This window comes from Notechis scutatus, chromosome 2, assembly GCF_049901735.1.
Source record: "Notechis scutatus isolate UNSWTSFEM ecotype Mainland chromosome 2, rNotScu1.2, whole genome shotgun sequence".
In the NCBI taxonomy this organism is placed as follows: Eukaryota; Metazoa; Chordata; class Lepidosauria; order Squamata; family Elapidae; genus Notechis; species Notechis scutatus.
The window spans coordinates 50678062-50699086 of record NC_142010.1 but is presented as its reverse complement, the minus strand read 5'-3'; the positions used below and the strand labels follow the sequence as shown (position 1 = coordinate 50699086).

The window sequence follows — 21025 nt, the reverse complement described above, 5'->3', positions numbered from 1 at the left end:
TTTGTTACTTGGTTTTGTGGTCCCCACCAGTTCTTACTGAACAGATGCTTGTTGTGAGACTGAAAAAGTTAAGTCACATAGGGTTGCCCTTGGATAAAATGAGGAAGTTCATTTGAGTGAGTGAGATATGAATGTCGTGTTCAGATAAAAGATTTCTCTTTCTTTTCAGTGTATTAGCATGACTGTTTATTTCAAGACTTTATCAGTTAGTTTCCTCTGAAATGGAGTCTGGGATTTTCAGAGGAACATGTTTTAACTTACCAAGAAAATATGAATCTTTTAACTGTAATTCTAGATGGAGAAAAATAAAGAGAATGATGGAACATTTGCCTAAATCATAGAGGAATAATGCATTTGAGACCTACTTCATTCCTTATGTATCATAATTGTGAATTTCATTGTATGCATACTGTGTATATACGTACAATGACAATAAAGAATTCAATATCAGCTTCATTGCTGGCTTACTAATTTCTGTGCCAAATTTAAAGTGTTAATCTGAAATATTTCCGAACAGTTTTTATCTATGTTTGTTTATTTATCAGAGAGCCAGTTTGGTTATAGTGGTTAAAGCAACAAGCTAGGAACTTCAAGTTCTAGTCCTCCTTAAGCAGGAAACCAGTTGAGTGACCTCAGGAAGCAGGCAAGGACAAACCATTTCTAAAATACCTTGCTAAGGGTGCCCTCAGGGACTTTTCCAGGCAGTCACTGGGAGTCAAGACTGATTCAAAGGCAACCCCTGGTCTTAAAATGGGTGCCTCAACTCATTGAGAGTAATTGGATTCTGAAATACCAGCAAATTGAACCCTTTCTGTCATGCACTGTTCATCTTTTGTATTTCCCTGGGCAAAGTCGTTCAGCTTTTCCCCTGCACCACTTGCCACTCTTTTCAGGGTTATAAACAAACCATAAATGAGAAGTAGTTTGTGGTTCAGGGGGCCATGCAAACACATAAACGATTTGTAAGGGAACCCTAATAATTTTGCTGTTCCAACAAGCAATTTTATGATCCAGTATTTTAATAACTTATATTCATTTGCTCTTTTTTATATTGTTTTATTTTACTTTAGTAATTAGTGATCTTATCATGTTGATAATTGCCTTGGGAGAATAAATACCCTAAAATGTGGGCTTAATCAAATATGATTCAGATGGCAACTTAACTTGATGGTTGTATAATGCTTAGATACTTAACAAGCTGAATATTGTTTGAGAAAGAGGAACAACATGGGAAGAGTTGTTCTTAATAAGCAATTACTGAAGACTGTTTTAAGTATGTCTGAGAGACAATGGTTTATACATATTCTTGCTGAAGAATGTGTTTTCTTGGAAACTAGACATTACTGTATTTGTCACTTTGATACATGTGGGTGAGTGCATCACTGGTGATTTGGGCTAGTGCTTCACTTAATCAGCAAAAAATACAAAGGAGACATTGAAAATATTACTGAAGAAAAAGCAGGCAACTCTGCTGATTTCTTTGGAAAATGTTTAGATAGAATCAGTAATAAAATAGGTTATTAGGCTTAACTAAATATAATTAGCTTATGTAAATTAGTCTTTGAAACTCTTAAAAATATGTAGGCTTGATTAATTTTTATTTATGTTGTAGTGCTTCGTGAAAAGGAGAGAGAAGAAGTTTGTTTGTAGATGCCCAGTCCACAAGAGACAGTAATTCAAGAAGGACTTTGTGTTCATAAAGGAGTTTTTCTAGAAGCATTGACCTAATTTTTAAAGGTAGAAACTAAATTAAATTCTGATTTTTATGTGTTTCTTTATATTAAAAATTGGCACTCTAATTTCAACAAGTGTATAGGTGTCTTCAAATAACTGAAATGTAAGAACATTAAATATCTGATTTTAATCACATCTTAAGATTTGTTTGCATATAGCTATTATTCTACATTGCTTATTTAGACGTGGAAACAGTATGCTCAATTAAAAGTAATTTCTGTTGCTTTAGCAGTTGTTTTTCATTTCAAAAAGTGGAAGAGGGAACAGAGAAGGACCTTAGACTTGTAGTGTGGTCTAATCATTGTAAAATTGTTTGACAAGTGTGATTATAACCTTGTTTCAGCTGTAAATTCAGGGCAAAGTTTCTTTGTTTAAGACAGCCAGGGGTAAGAAGAATGCCATCGCTAGCTTTATGTCTTCGTTACATACAACTATAGCAACCTCTGTGAATAAAGTACAATTTTAGCAATACGGGAAGCTAGTTTAAAGCCGACAAGTTCACAAGGCATTCAAAATAAGCTTTTATAAATAAGCTTTTTTTGTCTCCAAGGCTGCTGTTTACCTTTCCATTCCAGAATTGTTATAAGATAAAAGTCTTACATTAATTATAGTCTTCTGGTTCAGATGAAAAAAAATCTAATCACAACTACTAGCTTGAAGTCCTTGACTTGTTTTCATACTGAGTGATATCTGTGGCTTTCTGATTCAGCCATAATTAGGGTTCATGATTCTCAAGGGATACTAAGGAAAGGCAGAAGGCTCGTTCTATTTAACAACCCAATAAGTTGTGTAATATATGTCCAAACTGGCTATTGGTTAAAAATTGTGTGCATCAGCCTTCCAGATCATAGTCCAGCACAGTTACCTTGATGCTGATCTTCTGCATGAAAAAAATTCTGCCTTTGTAATAGAAACATAAGAACATATTTGAGGTAGAAACATTATTTATTATATTATCAATATCTGTATTTGTTAAAAACTGCACTTGTTACCTACAAACTTTGGCCTTTTTATGGATTATCCTGTTGCACCTTATTTTATTTTAGTGGGAGAAGGTTTATTTTTGTCTCCTCAAAGAGACCTGCTAATAAACCACAAATACTGCTTTTATTATGCACTTTTTTCACATTTAGATTGCAGCATGAAAAGCCAGAAAACACCCTGGAGTTGGTTTGCAGACTGCTGGTTGCTAAAGACTTAGATTTTCTTTATTGTTGACTACCCTTCACCTATTTTGTTACAAGGTTACAAAGGCTTTGTTATAGAAGCTTTCAGATAGAGACTGGATTCACATATGGTGCTAAGTCATATAATGTGATTTCTTTGGTTTTCTCTTTATGTATAATAAAAGTCACTGTGGTTGGTAAACTAGTGTGTCATCATGTGATTCTCGTTGTTTGAAGTTTATTCAGTAATTCAAAATATATGAACAAGCCCAAGTCTCTTATTTGAAGAGTTTCTTTTAATTGATAGAGGTGATAAATGCATGGCTGGGAACAGATTAGGGATGACAGGGGTGTCAAACTGGCGGCCCGTAGGCTGGATGCATCATGCACAGGCCACGTCCAGTTGGGCCAGTCTGCAAAGGCAAAAAAAAATGTCACGATACATCACATGACACAATCAAGTTTGACACTGGTGTCAATCTTTTATCTGAAGACTCTTCTCCTTTGTGGACTTTGGGATTTTCTCAGAATTCAGTAAGGCATTTTGAATGGACTCCCTTTCCGAGAATTCATAAAGTAGGACACTTCACAAATGCCAAGCCACTATTTTACAGACTTTATAATCTAAGCATCTGAAAAAAGCATGAACAGACAACAGTTGTTACTTATTAGGATCATTCCAAGGATCATAACTCTAAAAAGATGGTGAAAGCTGAGATACATAAATGTCAAACTGCAGCACGAATATGCAATTCCCAGAGCAAATGTAGAACATATTTATTTTGCAGCTGTATAATGATGGAGTCATTTAGAAAGAGGTGGGGAATTACAAGTAGTCCTTGACTTACAACCATAATTGAGCCCAACATTTCTGTTGCTATGTGAAACAGTTGTTAAGTGAATCAATGCAATTGTTAAGTTAGTAACATGGTTGTTAAGTAAATCTGACTCCCCCGCCGACTTTGCTTGTCAGAAGGTTACAGAAGCTGATCATGTGACCCTGGGACACTGCAACCGTCATAAATACGAGTCAGTTGCCAAGTGTTTGAATTTTAATCATGTGACCATGGGGGTGCTGCAACAGTTGTAAGTGTGAAAAACAGTCATAAATCATTTTTTTCAGCGCCATTATAACTTTGCTAAATGGACTGTTGTAAGTCAAGAACCACCTGTATTTAAGATGGAGCTGGCTCACCTGATGGTGCTGAAGAACATCTGCCAGTATTTGTGAACTCTCCTTCACTGGGACAGTTATCTGTCATAGGTGCTTTATTAATATTATTTTTGCATAGAGCAAGGGCATCATCAGGTCAGCCAGGTTATGCCTAAGTGACATCTTCCAAATGTGTAGTTCTGTGACTTCATGGCATTCCTGACATAATAGTTGCAATCAATTCCAAAGGCTTCAAAAATACCCATGAGGCTACAAGTCTGCTCTCTTCTATTGGTAACTAATGTTAGGGATAACATTGTTTACCCTAACTGGTTTGGGTAAAAATAATAAATAAGGTATGGTTTGTCAGATAAAGTGTATGTGACTTTAAGCTAAAGGAATGTAATTAAGGGTGCAGCTGTAAAAGTACTATATAAGCAGCAAGGCACTCTCTGGCTCTTACTGGCTAGCTTATTGAAGACTGCATTCTTGCTGGATCGGGGAGGAGAAGAAGTGTTGGATTACTTTGAAGATATTTCTCAACGGAGAGAAGATAAGTTTTGGACAGATTTATTATATGTGTACTGACACTGGCTATTCGACACGGACTTTGCAATTAGAGTATCCTCGACAAGACTTGACTGAATTTGGTATATGACTAATGGACTGTTTATAATGACTATGCTATAATTCTTAAATGGAATAAATTATAATTTTGATAGCACAAGCGTATCTGTATTTTTACTGCGTGTTAACTAGAAAACTTATCTCACACATTTACCTGTCTTCCTATCTGACTTCGCTGCACGTTCTGTTATAGTTTGTTTTCCTTAACACCCGTTGGGGAATCCAGGCTTAACACTGGTTATGGGCCCAGAGAGACTGCAAAGTCAGTTTAACTAGGATAAAAACAGGTTTATGTAAAAAGTGAGATTTTGTGTTGTTACACGTTACAGTAAACAGACAGCTGTGTTTTATCAATTATAAGTTTTATATCCATATAGTGAAACATGGCACAAGTCAGTCTACAAAGTTTGTCCCTTATATCCAAGCTGGATGGAACAAACTATGTTTCATGGTCTATGAAATGTAGTCTACTTCTACGAAGAGAAGGTCTGTGGAACATAATTGAAAACCCACCAAACGTAGAAGAATGGGATCCTGAAGATGAGGAAGATAGTCTAAAAATAAAAGAATTTAAAGAGAAAAATGAACAAGCATTTTGCATCATAGGACTATCATTAACTGATCAGCAGCTTGTTCATATACACGGAGAACAAACAGCTGTTGGGTGTTGGCAAAAACTGAGGAGGATTTATGTTCGAGATAACGTTGGTGCTCACATAAATCTAACACGGAAGCTTTTCCGCACGTATCTCCAAAAGAATGGTGATATGCTGAGTCATTTGAATACTATGAAAAGCATTTTCCAAGAACTGCATGAGAAGGAATTAATTTTCTCTGAACTACACCAGGTCTACATAATTCTATCTTCATTAGACGAAAGTTTTGATGACTACGTAACTTCCCTTGAAATATTGCCTAAAGAAAGCCTAAATTTAACTGATATCACTGGCAGATTGATTGAAGAGGCCAGAAGAAGGCTTGAAAGAGATCAGTTAAGGAGGGAGCAACCTCAAAAGGAAAATAATGAATCTCCTACTGCATTCGCAATTAAAAAGTGTTTTAATTGTGGAGGGAGAGGACATATAGCAAGATTTTGTAAGAAACCAAAGCGCCAGAATGCAAGCCAGAATGCTGTAAGCCATCAAAGAAGAAATAAGAATTATGAGTTAGCAATGTATAGTAATGGAGTTGTAAAAAAATAATTTATGGGTGGTTGACAGTGGTGCGTCCCACTGTATTACAAATGATAACAAAAAATTTGTAAAAATGTCCATGAGTTCACAGCATATCTCATTGGCAAACGGATGGAAACTGAAGGCAAAAGGTCAAGGTATTGCTCATTGTTCTAGTATAAATGAGAACATAAAAATGTTATATGTACCTCAACTTAAATTTAATTTGCTTTCAGTTAGAATGTTGGTTAGATTAGGATACATAATTACCTTTAGGGGAGATACTTGTTTAATTGAAAAGGAAGGTAAGAAAATTACTGCAACGTTAAGAGGTGACTTATATGTGTTAAATGATAATGGTTTAGAGGTGGCTAACACAGTTTATGATAATAAGAAACCTCATGATGAATGTATTCACTTGTTACACCGAAGACTAGGTCATTTAAATTTTAAAATGATTAAGAGAACTGTTCAGCTATCTAAAGGAATAAGTTTGAAACCTTGTAATAAGTATTTGCAATGTTCTGCTTGTAATCAAAACAAAAGCAAAGTTATACCGGCAAATAGAGTTGATGGATTTACTACCAAAGAGCCTTTAGAGGTAGTATTTGCCGATATAATAGGTCCTAAAAAGCCAAGTGTAGGTGGTGCTAGATACATATTAAGCATAATGGACCACTATTCTAGGTATGGTTTCTGTTTTTTAATGAAGAGAAAAACTGAAACGTATACAAATTTCTTTAATTGGTTAAAATTTGCAGAGAGGAAAACTAAAAAGAAATTAGTAACTCTTATAACAGATAATGGTACGGAATTTACAAATAATAAATTCCAGAGTAGACTTAGAATGGCAGGTATTCAACATAAAAAGTCTGCACCATATAGGCCTCAGCATAATGCATTTATAGAGAGAAGAGGCCAAACACTGCAATCAATGGGAAGGACAATGTTATCTGATTCTGGATTACCTGACAATTTGTGGAGAGAAGCTATAATGTGTGGGAATCACATATTAAACAATGTTGTTAATTCAACAACAGGTGAATTACCATTCACTCTGTGGCATGGTAGGAAACCTGATTTGAGTTATATTCACACATTTGGTGCACCAGCATGGGTGCATATCCCTACACAACTCAGGCACAAAGAACAACATAGAGCAAAAAGATTAATTTTTGTTGGATATCAAGCAAACCATAGATCTTATAGATTCTGGGAACCAGGTACATCTAGAGTATACTGCAGTGCTAGTGCACAATTCCTAGAACATATAGGATGGAATAGATTAGAGCAAGATTCAGATAATGATGTTATTATAGAACACTACAAGAGGCAGAAAGAAAAGACTAGTTATAAGAAAAGTCCAATTAAAGAAGAAGTCCATGAAGAGCAAATAGAATCAGATCAAGAGGAAATAATTGATCAAGAAGAGATAGATAGTCAAGAACAGGAAATAAAGGAAAGTCCACCTGTAAGTCCTGTTATACCTAGACGCACAACACGTATAACTAAACCACCTGAAAGATATCAGGCAAGTATTGTTTGCCAAGTAAATAAAGTTCCTACTAGCATAGATGAACTTAAGATGTATCCTGCTAAGGATCAGGAGAATTGGCAAAAAGCAATGGAAAAAGAGTTAAATTCATTAAAGGAAATGAAGGTTTATGAAGAAACCAAATTACCTCCAGGAGAAAAATCCATTGGGTGCAAATGGATATTTAAAGTAAAGACTGGAAATAATGGGAAAGTAACTTATAAGGCTAGGTTAGTAGCACAAGGATTTAATCAAAATACATTTGATTATGATGCACCAAATCTTAAGGCTACAACTTTAAGAGCAGCTTTAGTATGGGCAGCTAAGAATAATTATATAGTTAACCATTTAGACGTAGAAACTGCATATCTACATGCACCATTGCAGCATACAATATATTTGAATAAACCAGTTGGTATAAATGATAATAAAGTAAATAGCAATGATTGTTGGAAACTCAAGAAGAGTTTATATGGATTGAAACAATCTGGCTATGAATGGAACCAATATATTGTGAAAGAATTAAACAATATAGGGTTTAAATCTGGTTTAGCAGATCCATGTATGTTTAAAAGAGAAAATAATGGAACGGTGTCATTATTGTTATTATTTACAGATGATATTGCTTTTATTACTAAGACCAATAATGAAGCTACTGAGATTATTTCATTATTAGCAAAAAGGATAAAATTAAAACATTTAGGTGAAATTAAAAAGTATCTAGGATTGACAATTAATAAAACCACGAAAGGATTTAAGATATCTCAAGAGGATAAAATTTGCCAATTAATTAAATTGTATAAAATGGAACTTTGTAAGCCTGCAAAGACTCCAATGAGTCAGGAAATTTGCAAAATGGATGCTCAAAGTCCCAAATTTGATAAGACCATATATCAATCTTTGATTGGTAGCTTATCATATATAAGCAAATGGTCTAGGCCAGATATAGCTTATAGTATTAATCAGCTGGCACGATTTAATAATGATCCACATCAATGTCATTGGCAAGCATTAAAGAGAATTTTAAGATATCTTAAAGGAACAATGCACCATGCATTGTATCTAGAGCCAAAAGGTGATTTGAATCTCAGTGCCTATGCAGATGCAAGTTTTGCAACTGACATAAATACTAGAAAATCAACATCTGGGATGGTTATATTATTTGGTAAGACTTTAATAGGGTGGAGGTCAATCAGACAACAGCATATTAGCTTGTCAACGATGGAAGCAGAATTTTCATGTCTGTCATTACTATGCACTGACTTAATTCTGTACAAACAGTTATTATTAGACATGGGTATAACTGTTAAAGATTCTATTATTGTGTACGAGGACAACCAGGCAGCTATACAATTAGCTACTAATATTGCTGTAAAGACTAGATCAAAGCATACTGATTTAAGATACTTAAATGTTAGAGAATCTGTTAAAAATGGTCTAATTAAACTAGAGTACTGCACGACGGAAGAAAATATTGCAGACCAGTTTACAAAGGCACAAGGTGTTGTAAAATTTAAAGAGAGTTGTGACAATTATGATTTGAAAGTGTAAATGGATATATTATTGTAATATTATTATTATTACCCAAAAGGGGAGAATGTTAGGGATAACATTGTTTACCCTAACTGGTTTGGGTAAAAATAATAAATAAGGTATCATGGTTTGTCAGATAAAGTGTATGTGACTTTAAGCTAAAGGAATGTAATTAAGGGTGCAGCTGTAAAAGTACTATATAAGCAGCAAGGCACTCTCTGGCTCTTACTGGCTAGCTTATTGAAGACTGCATTCTTTTTTTTTTTTTTTTAAAACAAGTTTTATTAAAAGTTTCAACAACAAACAAATCATTACATATTAAATCTTTCCCTGTCTTTCTACAATAATTTCCCCAATATTCTCATAAAACACAAACAAACACAAACAAACATAAAAAAATCTTTTAGTAAAGTACCTTGGCCCCAGTTACCTCTCTTTGCATGGGCTAAAATAATAGCGCATATCACTCTTCACAATTCTATCTTATTTAATCCATCTTAATTAAATCATTAAATTTGTATCTTTTGCCCATTCATTATCCCTCTATCTCTTCTTATAATAAAAAGAATTTCTCCTGAAATCACTAATCAGAGTATGATGCCTTTCTATCCTCCCCCTAAGTTAGTAAAATTAACATTCAACATAACAAGTACCCAATTTGGTTCTGCTTGGTACATTCTATCCACCAAAAATGTTTAAATACATTGTATCCTCCTTTCCTTCGATATTTTATTACATTTTAAAAATCAATCATTATTAAAAACTTCAACATTTTAATTTCTTATTAAATCTTAAACCATTCTAATTTACTATTTCAAATATAAATGTTACAATACCATCTTCTGTACCTTAGCAGAATCTTTCTTACAGAAATTTATATTTCATCCTTTGTCTCTAAAAAAAATCCCTCTTCTCCCATCCAATTTTAAAGCTTTGAGGCTTTTCTCCGCCTTTTCCCCTTTCTTTCTTCCCCCACCAAATCTTCCTACCCCCCCTTCTTCTTCTAACCTCTGCCTTGCTGGGATCCCTTCTCTGTTGTGTTCCCTTTTTCTCTTGTTTGTTATCATTATATTTACTTTGCATCATATTTTTCTCTTTCTCAAATGTTTTTTAGATCTTAAGTCCTTCATTTTCCTTGCTCTCTTCCTTCCTTCTTCCTTAGATAAGTTTTGGGATTCAATGAAGATGGCGTCTTCGTCTCTTCCTTGTTGTTCTTCTTCCGTTTCCATCTGTTCCATTGTCTGTTGGTAATTGACCAGCGCCATTTCTAGAAATAGAAAAGCTTTTTCCATGCCATCTTTGCAGGCTGCTTTTGTTTGCTCATATTCATCCCTCAGGTCTTCAAAAAGGAAAGCCATTATAAATAAATCTTTTCTTTTCTTTATTCCTCTTTCTTCTTACACCAACCAAATATTCCGAGAGAAAGGCAAAACAATCCCAAAATCCACAATCCTCAATAAATCCAAGCAAGCCAAAATTCCCCCTTCCTCTTCCAGGGGTGGTATCAAACAAATAAAAAAAAAAGAGTCCAAGTCTATATTTTAAAGCCTTATTAAGATTATATTTCTGTCCTCAAGTCTTCAAGGCATCTCCTCCAACAAGATCCAAATTTATATATTTTCTTTATCCTCTCCCTTCCGGCTTAATTCCGTCGGGAGGGAGAGTAAACTTTCCTTTCAGCACCTCAAAATAGCCGCTTTTTTTTTTCTCTTGTGGAAGAAATCATCAAAAAACCATCTTTTCCAGGAATTAAATTAGATAAATCTCAAAGCCCTGGGTCGACCAAGAAGAACTTTCACTTTCAATAACTTTCTCTTCTTCCTCCTGCGCATACTTGCCCGGCTGTCAACTTCTTTGTGGCGGCCATTGCGGACCGCCGCTGCACCGTCCTGGTAAAAGGGGGTTCTGCCGGCCAGGAGGGGTCTGCAACACCCCCAAACCCTTCCTCCGGACCCCCTTACCTTCAGCTACCCCTGCAGGGCAGCCTTGCTCCGCACCCGTCCGGGTCGGAGCCCCAAAACGGCTAGCGCGGCAGGGATCGCGCAGCTTCGCGAATCCCTACCGCTCGCGAAGCCGACAAACCGGAAACCTCTGAAGACTGCATTCTTGCTGGATCGGGGAGGAGAAGAAGTGTTGGATTACTTTGAAGATATTTCTCAATGGAGAGAAGATAAGTTTTGGACAGATTTATTATATGTGTACTGACACTGGCTATTCGACACGGACTTTGCAATTAGAGTATCCTCGACAAGACTTGACTGAATTTGGTATATGACTAATGGACTGTTTATAATGACTATGCTATAATTCTTAAATGGAATAAATTATAATTTTGATAGCACAAGCGTATCTGTATTTTTACTGCGTGTTAACTAGAAAACTTATCTCACACATTTACCTGTCTTCCTATCTGACTTCGCTGCACGTTCTGTTATAGTTTGTTTTCCTTAACACCCGTTGGGGAATCCAGGCTTAACAACTATTACATTCTACTTCCCTAATGCTGGAGAAGGTGAGAAAGCGGTTTAAAGCTGCAAAAGCAGTTCATTAAAAATCAAATTGAAACGAGCATTTAGAGGAATAAAGTGTTCTCTGAATTTTAGGAATCCAAGGCGATAGTTACTTTGGTAATAGAGAAACTAAATAGGTCTGATTTGTTTATTTCATTTGTATAACATTGAATTTGTGATGTGCGGTGTACAACAAAAAATTAAAACAAGTAACACAGTTACAACATAAGAAATTTAAGCAAATTGCAGTAATTGTTGCAATGAGCCAGTGACACCATCCAGGTATTCAGAAATATCATCTTATGAAGGTCCAATATCTCCTGTTTTGATGGCTTTTTGAAAGGAGACCAGAATGGGAGACTAATTTAACCTTTGGAAGAAGGCTGACCATCAAATGGTGGCCACTACAGAGAATAAACATCTGGAAAATCCCAACAGATCCTAATTTAGCTCTTGCCTATCAGGATAACCAGAGAGCTTACTTTCTGGTACAGTTCTACCTGAGGACTTGGTTCTACCTGAAATAACAGTCCAGAAAGTATTTAGGAAGCAAGCTATGCAGAACTTTCAAGATTAAAACCACTATTTTGAATTGTACCCTGGAACTTGTTGAAAGCCAATGCAGCACCTGTAACAAAAGGTTCCCATGGCTGTAGGAAGTCCATGTGGCAGCATGCTACCAACTTCATTCTGTACCATTTGCAGCTTCTGGCCAATCTTTAAAAATAATACGGTGTAGACCAAATTTCAGTAATCTGTGAAGGGCATAAGCTTCCTGTTCCAGTGTCATCTGGTCTTGTGCCCATAGTTTTCCCTAGTCTTTTGCTTGTCAAATGCATTAGTCTTACTCTCCTGATCTACTAGCCCAGGGGTTGCCAACCTTTTGGACCTCAGGGACCACCAAACTCAGAATTTTAAATCCCAGGGACCACTAACTGGTTCTGTGGGTGTGGCCTAATTTGTGGGTGTGGCTTGGTGGTCATGTGACTGGCTTGGCATGGCTTGTGTGTAAATATAAATATTTATATAAATATTGAATTTTTTATAAAAAAAGAACAACTTTTACCCAAAATCAGGCAGGTAGGCAGATTGAATCACGGATTCATTCAGAGAATCACGGATTCATTCAGAGATCTATCTATCTGCCATTAGCTAGCTCAGTCTGTCACATAAAATTTGCTTGCAAGCAAACTCACAAAATAACTTACAACACACCATGTATGTAAATATTGATTTTTTTTATAAAAAAAAGAGCAACTTTTACCCAAAGTCAGGCAAAGCAGGCAGGCAGATTGAGTTGCTCAGAGAATCATTCAGTGATCTATCTATCTGCCATCGGCTCGCTCAGTCTCTCAAATTTGCTTGCTGTGAGTCTGCACTGAATAATAGAAGCTTCAGTCCTAAGGGAGGTTCGGCTGTGCTTAAAAGCAGAGCTGAAGATCTAAAGATTAGCTAGAAAGCAAGAAATCCAACCATTTCCTGCTTCCTAGCTAATCTAAAATCTCCCGGCACAGCAGAACAGCTGATGGTCGGAAAAAGGAAAAATAGCAATTTTTCAGGCAATTTTTTCTGTGTAAGGAGTGAGTGGGCAGGGTGGGTTCCTGCGGGCTATGTGGGCGGCACAGCCTTGTGTTTCTGCGCAGCCTGGATTAATTGTTTTGGAGAGGTGTCGGGGTGAGATTTCTCTGCGGCCCACCAAAATTTGGACCGCAGCCCACCGGTTGGCAACCGCTGTACTAGCCAACACAGTCAAAACACAAAAGGTGTATGTGATTGAGAAAATTTGAAAAATGTTTGCATTAATACAGAATAAAGTTCTGTGTATTTTTTTGAACAAATCCCTCATGTAGGATTGTTTGAGATTTACTTTATCTCCTTTTGGCTCCCTCTCTCCAGAACGGTGGCAGCATGTCAGCATTGGTGACACGAGTACCATTATCTGAGGAGGAGATAAATGCCACTTACTCATCTGCTCCCACAGCAGTGACAACAGCTGACATCCTGACAACACCTTTGTTTTTAAATGCTACCAACAGTACTGTGCCACACAAATGCTTGGTGCTGTTATATGAGGACATAGGCACATCCAGGTGAGATGCTATTATTGATGGTTTCTGTTCTTCTGAACAAGGTTATCTGTATCTCCAGAAGTGACACAGCACTATTTGAAAAAGGTATCTTTGTCTTGTTTTTAGAGTTCGTTACTGGGACCTTCTGCTATTGGTTCCCAATGTACTTTTCTTTGCATTTCTCCTCTGGAAACTGCCTTCTGCCAGGGCCAAAATCCATGCCACTTCCAGTCCCATTTTTACCACATTCTACATACTGGTAAGTACAAACTTTATTTTCAAAGAACCTGGCGGATCTGGATATATATTCACTTGGCTCCTTTCAGATTAGTGAAAGGGCTCAGGAGTTGGTGATGTGTTTGGCAACTGTCAGCATCAATTCTCTCTCTACATAGGGTATTTTTTTTTATTTGGGAATGAGACATGCTTGTGACTTAATCTGATCGTTGACCTGCTTGATCTTTCTTTCTTTCTTTTTTTAATAAGGTTTTATTTGGGTTTTCACACATACAAAATACAAGTAAAACATCTTTTTTGAAAATAGCATGGTCCCGGGTTGAACTTCTTTATACAGACACAAAACTCAATTTCATGCTCCTTTTTGTATTCTGTTCCATATCTTATACTATTTTACATTTTCTGTATAGTTTTTCCCCTCTTTTAATTTTCTCAATTTTATTTTGGTTATCTCATCTCAATTCAAATCATTATATTTATACTTTTGTCTGTTCTGTTTCAATTTCATATTATCTTTTCTCATTAAACAAATTTTCTCCTGTAGTTACTAATTGGAGTATGACACCTTTATATCTTTTAATTACATCCATTCAACTCTTATTTAAACTTCAATATATATCTTAAGTTTATGACCTTCAATATAATACATAATACATAACTTCCAATCGAATTCTGCATGGTACATTCTTATAATACACACTATATTCTTTAAAAAAAAAAAGAAAGATTGTAAATATATGTAATTATAAACCCCCATTCCATTCCAGTTCAGTTCTATCATTAATAATCATTAAAATCTTAACATCTTTAACACTTCTTTTCAATTAAATATCATACTTCCTTAAAAACACATATAATCTCCATAATTAATTTTTCCCTTCTCTTCACATATGTGAAGAGTAAATCATTAAATATACCTTTTGTTACATTTATTTATTGACAAGCATTCCACTGAATTACGATAGCTATTTTATCAGACATTTTAATCATACATTATTTCATATTTTCTAAAATTATTTCTGTTCTAATATAACCATACTATCTTATGTACCTTTGCAGAATCCCTTTTTCCATTAAGTTTTCACCCATTGTCTCTAAATAGGCCCTGTTTCTCTATATTTTGCTTCTGTCCTTTATAACTTCTTTTCCTTTCTTTCTTCCCTCTCATCTTCTCCCTCCCCTTTTTACTCCCTTGTCTCTCTAGTTCTAATTCTCTCTTCTGCATTTCCCTTTTCTGTTGCTTTCTGATTTTATACTTATTTTTCACTCTATTTTTTTTGTTTTTCCCAATCTTAAACTTTCCATTTTCTTTCCCACCTTTCCTTTTCCCCCCGCATCTAAGATTACTTGTTCATTAAAGATGGCTTCTTCTTTGTCGCAATCTTCTTGTTCTGCAGGCATTTCTTGTTGTTTCTCATAATTCCAAATCTCCATTTCTAAAACTGAAATACGAAGCCAAAAGAACCTCTCCCTTCTTGTGCATCTTCTTTGTACTTTTTAAGTTCCATTTTCAGTTCTTCTAAAAGTGGAGCCATTTTAAACAGTTTTAAACAACCACCCAATTGATTTTAATCATTCAAAACAATAACCCAGAATTCAGAAATCATCAAGTAATCCAGATAGTCCAGAGTTATATCTTCTTATTTCTTTTTCGACTTTCTTTTCCTGGGGTTTTTGTTGCAATATTTCAGTTAGAATGTATCTTTTGGAAGTCTTGTTGAGATTTTGCTGTAAGTTCTTTTTTAATTCCAGGCAGTCTCCTCCCTTCCAGATCCTGCCCTTTTATTCTTTTTCTCTCCTTTCCTGTTTTCAAAAGCTTTTAATTATCCAGAAATCTTTATTATCCCTTTGACTTTTTATTTTCAGCATTAAATGCCTATTGATGTCAAAGTGGATTTTTTTCCAATTTCTTGCTTAAGTCTCTTAGCTGTCAGTATAGGAAAAGGAGAAAACCAAATCTTTTCCCTTTTCTCTCTCCTTCGCAGCTTAGAAATCTTCTTAGGGAACAATGTTATTGTTTTTTAACAGTTTCAATTCCAGGGTACCTTATTTGTTGCTTCTGCTGTTTGACCCGGTCAACCAAAACTTTCTCTTCTTATCTTCCTCCTGCACATTCTTTTCCGGTCAAGTTCTTCTTTGTGGTGGCCATTTCTGACCACCATTGCAACTGCCTTCAGGAAAGGGAGTAATGGCCAGCTGGGGAGGAGAGATGCGGCTCTCCTCAACCCTGCTGGCAGTCTCCCCCCTCTTCACCACTTCTACAGGGTGGCTTAGCCCCGAAACCAGCCGGCTCGGGGCGTTCCAGCAGCGAGCACGGATCGAAGCCTCGCAGAGACGAGGCTTCGGTCTGTCGCTGAAGAAGTTCAAACCAGAAGTTTCCTGACCTGCTTGATCTTTCTTATGCTGTTTCTGTGTCTGTTGTGTTTCTGGAAAATTTGACCTTTTAGAGAATAGTAGCTAATCTCCAAAAGGATAGATGGCCCTATTGCCGCTTCTTTAGTTGTTAACTTGATTTGACACAGGCAGCCACATTTTGCAATTGAACTTAGTAACACATTATCTGACTTATGCTCTGCCTGGCATTTGTTAGCTAATGTAATGCTCATTTATTTTTATTTTTATTTATTTATTTATTTATTTGATTTGCCAATTGTTTACAAGATAATAAGTATAAATGTATACATAGTTGTGAATACATGAAATGGGTACATATAAGAAAAATAAAAGAATAAGAGAAACAATAGGACAGGGACGGTAGGCACGTTGGTGCGCTTATGCACGCCCCCTACAGACCTCTTAGGAAAGGGGTGAGGTCAATAGTAGACATTGTTCAAGAAGACAAAAGAGAACAGCCTCTTTTTCTCTTTGACTTACTTTCCCCTTGCAAAACTGTTCTCCCTTTAAATAACTCAAGATGTTGAAATATTTTTAAAAATATAAGTAAGTTTGACACCTCTATTTTTCTTTTTTGTCTCCTAATTTTCCTCCTTCCATCCTTCTGCTGGCCAATCTGTGGCAATGCCATCCAGTGTGGCTGGTAGAGAAGGAAGTGGGGAACTACAGATCAAGAACATGTGGAATACCTCACATTGCCTTTTCCTGACCTAGACCAAGAGACACGTTAAAACCCTGAATATCCGTGTCATGGTTGCTTACCACTAACTGAATGAGTTGAAGGCTGTAAGAGGGAATTGATAAGTTTTTCCTTTAGCTGTACAATTTCTACATTACCACATTTATAAGGTTATTTCTTGCTAACAGTTGCAAGGAGATTAGAGAGGAATTTAAATGAGAAGAAAAACATTTCCTTACCTTTGCCTTAAAGCTTCTAATTATTATTCTAAGAGAAAACTCAGTTAACTTTGAAAGATTCTACTTTTTGTGTGATATATATGTTTGTGAATCTGTTTCTGCCTCTGTGTGTGTGTGTGTGTGTGTGTGTGTGTTGGGATAACGGTTCAATTATTTTGTGTTACTCTCTTTTCCCATTCCCAAGCAATTTTGTGTTTCTGTTTTGTAGTTTCTTTTCCACTTTTGCATAAGAATTTCTTCTTCAGAAAATAAGGAAATAAGGGATTTGCTTGCCTCTTACAGAAAGAAGATGATATTGTATTATCCTTAGGCACAATGGGGAATAAGGCATGATTCTGCCAGTGGATAGGTGAAACAATCTATAGCGGCAACAGCCATAGAAGGCTGGTATTAACAGGAGAGAAGCTATTTTACTCAGACGAGTCATGCTTTTTTTACCTGCATGGCTGTTATTATGCCTGCTAAGTATGACACATGTATGGCACATGTTCCAACATAGAACACATAATGTTCTTGATGGTATAAAATTGAAATAGAAGAGCAAGGAATAAATTAGGAGCTGTATTCCTGGAAACACTACAGGGTTTTCTTAGTGTTCTTCTCTGTGGAAAAGTTAGAAGGAACTCCAAAATCACAATGTCTGAACACGGTGTGAAATTCTGTTCACCTAGGAAAACTGGACAAAATTGCATATATGTAGGCTTTTGGAGAGAGGCAATAGCTTAAGAGGCTTCTCCTAATCCCAGAGAAATGGCTTCTCATCCTGTAGAATCAATTTAAGAGAAATAATGGAACTCATTAAGGGAGATCTCAGATAATACCTAACCAAGCAACAGTCATTTCCCCCTGCAGTTTTTTCACCTACAAGTCTGTCACACTTTCAGTTTTCTTATGCTTATCGACCTTGTACTTACTTCTCTGCTAGATATTTGGGAATTTCTGCTGGGAATTTTTTTTTGGGGGGGGGGGGTGTCTTTCTGAGTATGTTCCTCTTTTTAAAATGGATTTATGAAACAGATTAAGTCTGTCTCCTTGCTTCCCAAATACTCTCTCTGATGGCTTTTTGTAGAACATTTTTGCCATTTACTTGTTTACTCAGCAAAATGTGTGCTGCTGTTTTTCGTGCTTACAGTATTTGTTAACAGAGTGTAGTGGAAAATTTGGAAGTGCAACTCTAGTAAAAAGCCACAGGTCAGAATAAGGAAAGGTGTTTGGAATCGTATCTTATTAGAAACTTAGCTGCAGAACTGAAATGACTTTACGGAACAAAGACTAAAGAGGCTCAGAAGGAAACAAAATAGGTAACTTACAGCAGAGTGATAAGGGGTTGAAAAACAGGAAATTGAGGCAAACAAAAGGAGACTTTAGAACAGTGGTTCCCAAAGTGGGTGGTACCGCCCCCCTGGGGGGCAGTGGGATGCCTTAGGGGGCGCTGAGAGGCAAGGGGGCGGCAGGGGGGCGCTAGGAGGTAAGCAGCAGGGCACAATTCAGGGGTGAGAAAAAAATCCCGCTGCTGCTGCGTTCGAGGAGAAGCCCCGCAGGATCACCCCATTGACTTGCACGCTCTGGTGCAAGGAGCTCAATGGGGTGATCCTGCGGGGCCTCGCCCCGAACGCAGCGTTGGGAAAGGAGAGCAAAGCCAGAGTGGCTTTGCTCTCCTTTTCAAACATCCCGCCGCCGCCACATTTGGGGCGAGGCCCTGCAGGTCCACCCCATTGAGTCCCTTGCACTGGAGGCACCTGCCCAAGCAAGTCCAAACGGAGCGGTGTACAAAGTCAATGGGGTGAGCCTGAGAGAGGGATAGAGAGAGGAAGAGAGAGAGAGAAAGAGAAGGAAGAAGAGAAAGAGAAAAGGGAAAGAAAGAAAAAGGGACAAAGAAAAAGGGGGGATGGAAGGAAGGGACAGAAAGAAAAAGAAATAAAGAAAAAGGGACAAAAAAGAAAGGGGGGATGGAAGGAAGGGACAGAAAGAAAAAAAATAAAGTAGGAGGGAGGGAGGGAGGAGAAAGATAATGAGATATCTATTCTAGTCCAATCACCTGCTCCAGCAGGGTTAGAAGGGTGTGTGTGTGTGTGTGTTCTCCTTGTAATTTACCAATACATTTTGGTTTTGCCTTCTTCAGAATTGGCACTGTAATACATTGGGGAAAAGTAATTTTTTAGGGTGGAGGTCTAGTCCAATGGATCCTGTTTAAAGCCACAACAAAATGTGAAAGCTTCCTGATAGTCTTGGCCATGTTTCGTCCACAAAACCTTTAATTAATAGAAGCCAAAGATGTTTCAATGTAGAAAAGGGCCTCTAAGCTAGGCCTCATTTCAATCTGATGCATCAGGTCTCTCTCCCCCCCTCCCCCTCCACCCCCCCTTTCTTTGTCCCTTTTTCTTTCTTTCCCTTTTTCCTTCCTTCCTTCCTTCCTTCCTTCCTTCCTTCCTTCCTTCCTTCCTTCCTTCCTTCCTTCCTTCCTTCCTTCCTTCCTTCCTTCCTTCCTTTCTTTCTTTCTTTCTTTCTTTCTTTCTTTCTTTCTTTCTTTCTTTCTTTTCTCTCTCTCTCTTTCCCTTTCCCAAGCTCACCCCATTGATTTGGTGTACCGCTCCGCTCGGACTTGCTTGGGCAGGTCCCTCCAGTGCAGCGGGCTCAATGGGGTGGACCTGCAGGGCTGGTACCTTGAACACAGCAGTGCCAGCACACTTGAAAAGTAGAGCAAAGCCAGAGGTTGGTAATTTTTGCTGCAAAGAATCACAAAAGCTTCTGGGTTGTGCACAAGAAGGGACACACGTGTCAATGCAATTCAGCAACATAAAATAAAGAAATACAAAAAAACCAAATCAACAAGAATCGGCAAAGCATCTCTGATTAGATTTTATTCACTACTAGAATCTAATCAGAGATGCTTTGCCAATTCTAGTCCAATGACCTGCTTCAGCAGGGTTGGAAGGGAGTATGTGTATGTGTGTGTGCATGGCTGTCAAAACTCCAAAAACAGGTCAAGTAGTTCTGAGGAGGCCAGTCATAAACACTTGCTAAGCAACCGGCCAGTAAGTGAGGACCACTTGTATTTGGTTTGCCAGTCACCAAACCACGCCCACCCAATCACGTGACCACCAAGCCACGCCCACCCAGTCACGTGACCACCAAGCCACACCCACCCAGTCACGTGACCAGCAAGCCACACCCTCAAATTAGGCCACGCCCACAGAAATTTGAATCCCGCCACTGGGTTGGGGGCATTGAGGATGAGTTTGTAGCACCAAGGGGGCAGTGGACTGAAAAAGTTTGGGAACTTTAGAAGTTCTGTGGCAAACTTGTATTGCTTTGGAATTGCAGGGATACATTCACTAAACACAATTTATAAATATTTCCCCTGGGGAATTACATATAAGACTGCAGGATAAATGTATAGCATTATAGGCTGTAAAAATTACAGTGAGACATTTATGCAGGATTCTACATTTGAGGTTAGTCAAATGTAGTAACTATCGGTATTAGCCTTAACAGCATTTCTGGGCATATAACATTGGAGGCATTTATCCAGTAGGGATAGCATTCGGCAATGGTTGTGGGATTGCTTAGCAATGTAACATTTCAAGTAGTGATTGGAAAGGCAGGAATATCTTAGAGAGAAAGTAGATATATTTTACTGGTGCAGCATTAGAAAGGATCCTATAGAGTCAACTTAGGTGAAGTATTGGGACTCATTATATACTGTAAGTATACAGTATATACTTTCTCATATACTGAGGAAGCTTCACATTTGTGAATATAATATAACGAGCATTACTGTGCTTTGAAATGTTATTAAGAAGAGAATAAGATAATGAAGTGTCTTTTTAGTGTTTTTAAAAAATTCAACCATGAAGCATTTCTGTAGCCCTTCATGAAATATGGATGGATGGATGGATGGATGGATGGATGGATGGATGGATGGATAGATAGATAGATAGATAGATAGATAGATAGATAGATGGAAGATAGATAGAT

At 37.2% G+C, this 21025-nt stretch overlaps 1 protein-coding gene across 2 annotated transcripts in view; it reads left to right on the top strand.

The window, feature by feature from the left end:
* TPRA1 (transmembrane protein adipocyte associated 1) overlaps positions 1-21025 on the top strand; it is a 42489-nt gene that overhangs the window by 6423 nt on the left and 15041 nt on the right. The window contains exons 2-4 of one of the 2 annotated variants that reach the window (XM_087954686.1): positions 1613-1737; positions 13326-13519; positions 13625-13757. In XM_087954686.1, coding sequence (XP_087810812.1) covers positions 13338-13519; positions 13625-13757 — 315 coding nt within the window. In that variant the 5' untranslated portion in view covers positions 1613-1737; positions 13326-13337. The remainder of the gene's footprint in view (positions 1-1612; positions 1738-13325; positions 13520-13624; positions 13758-21025) is intronic. The other variant, XM_087954685.1, reaches the window with a different exon arrangement.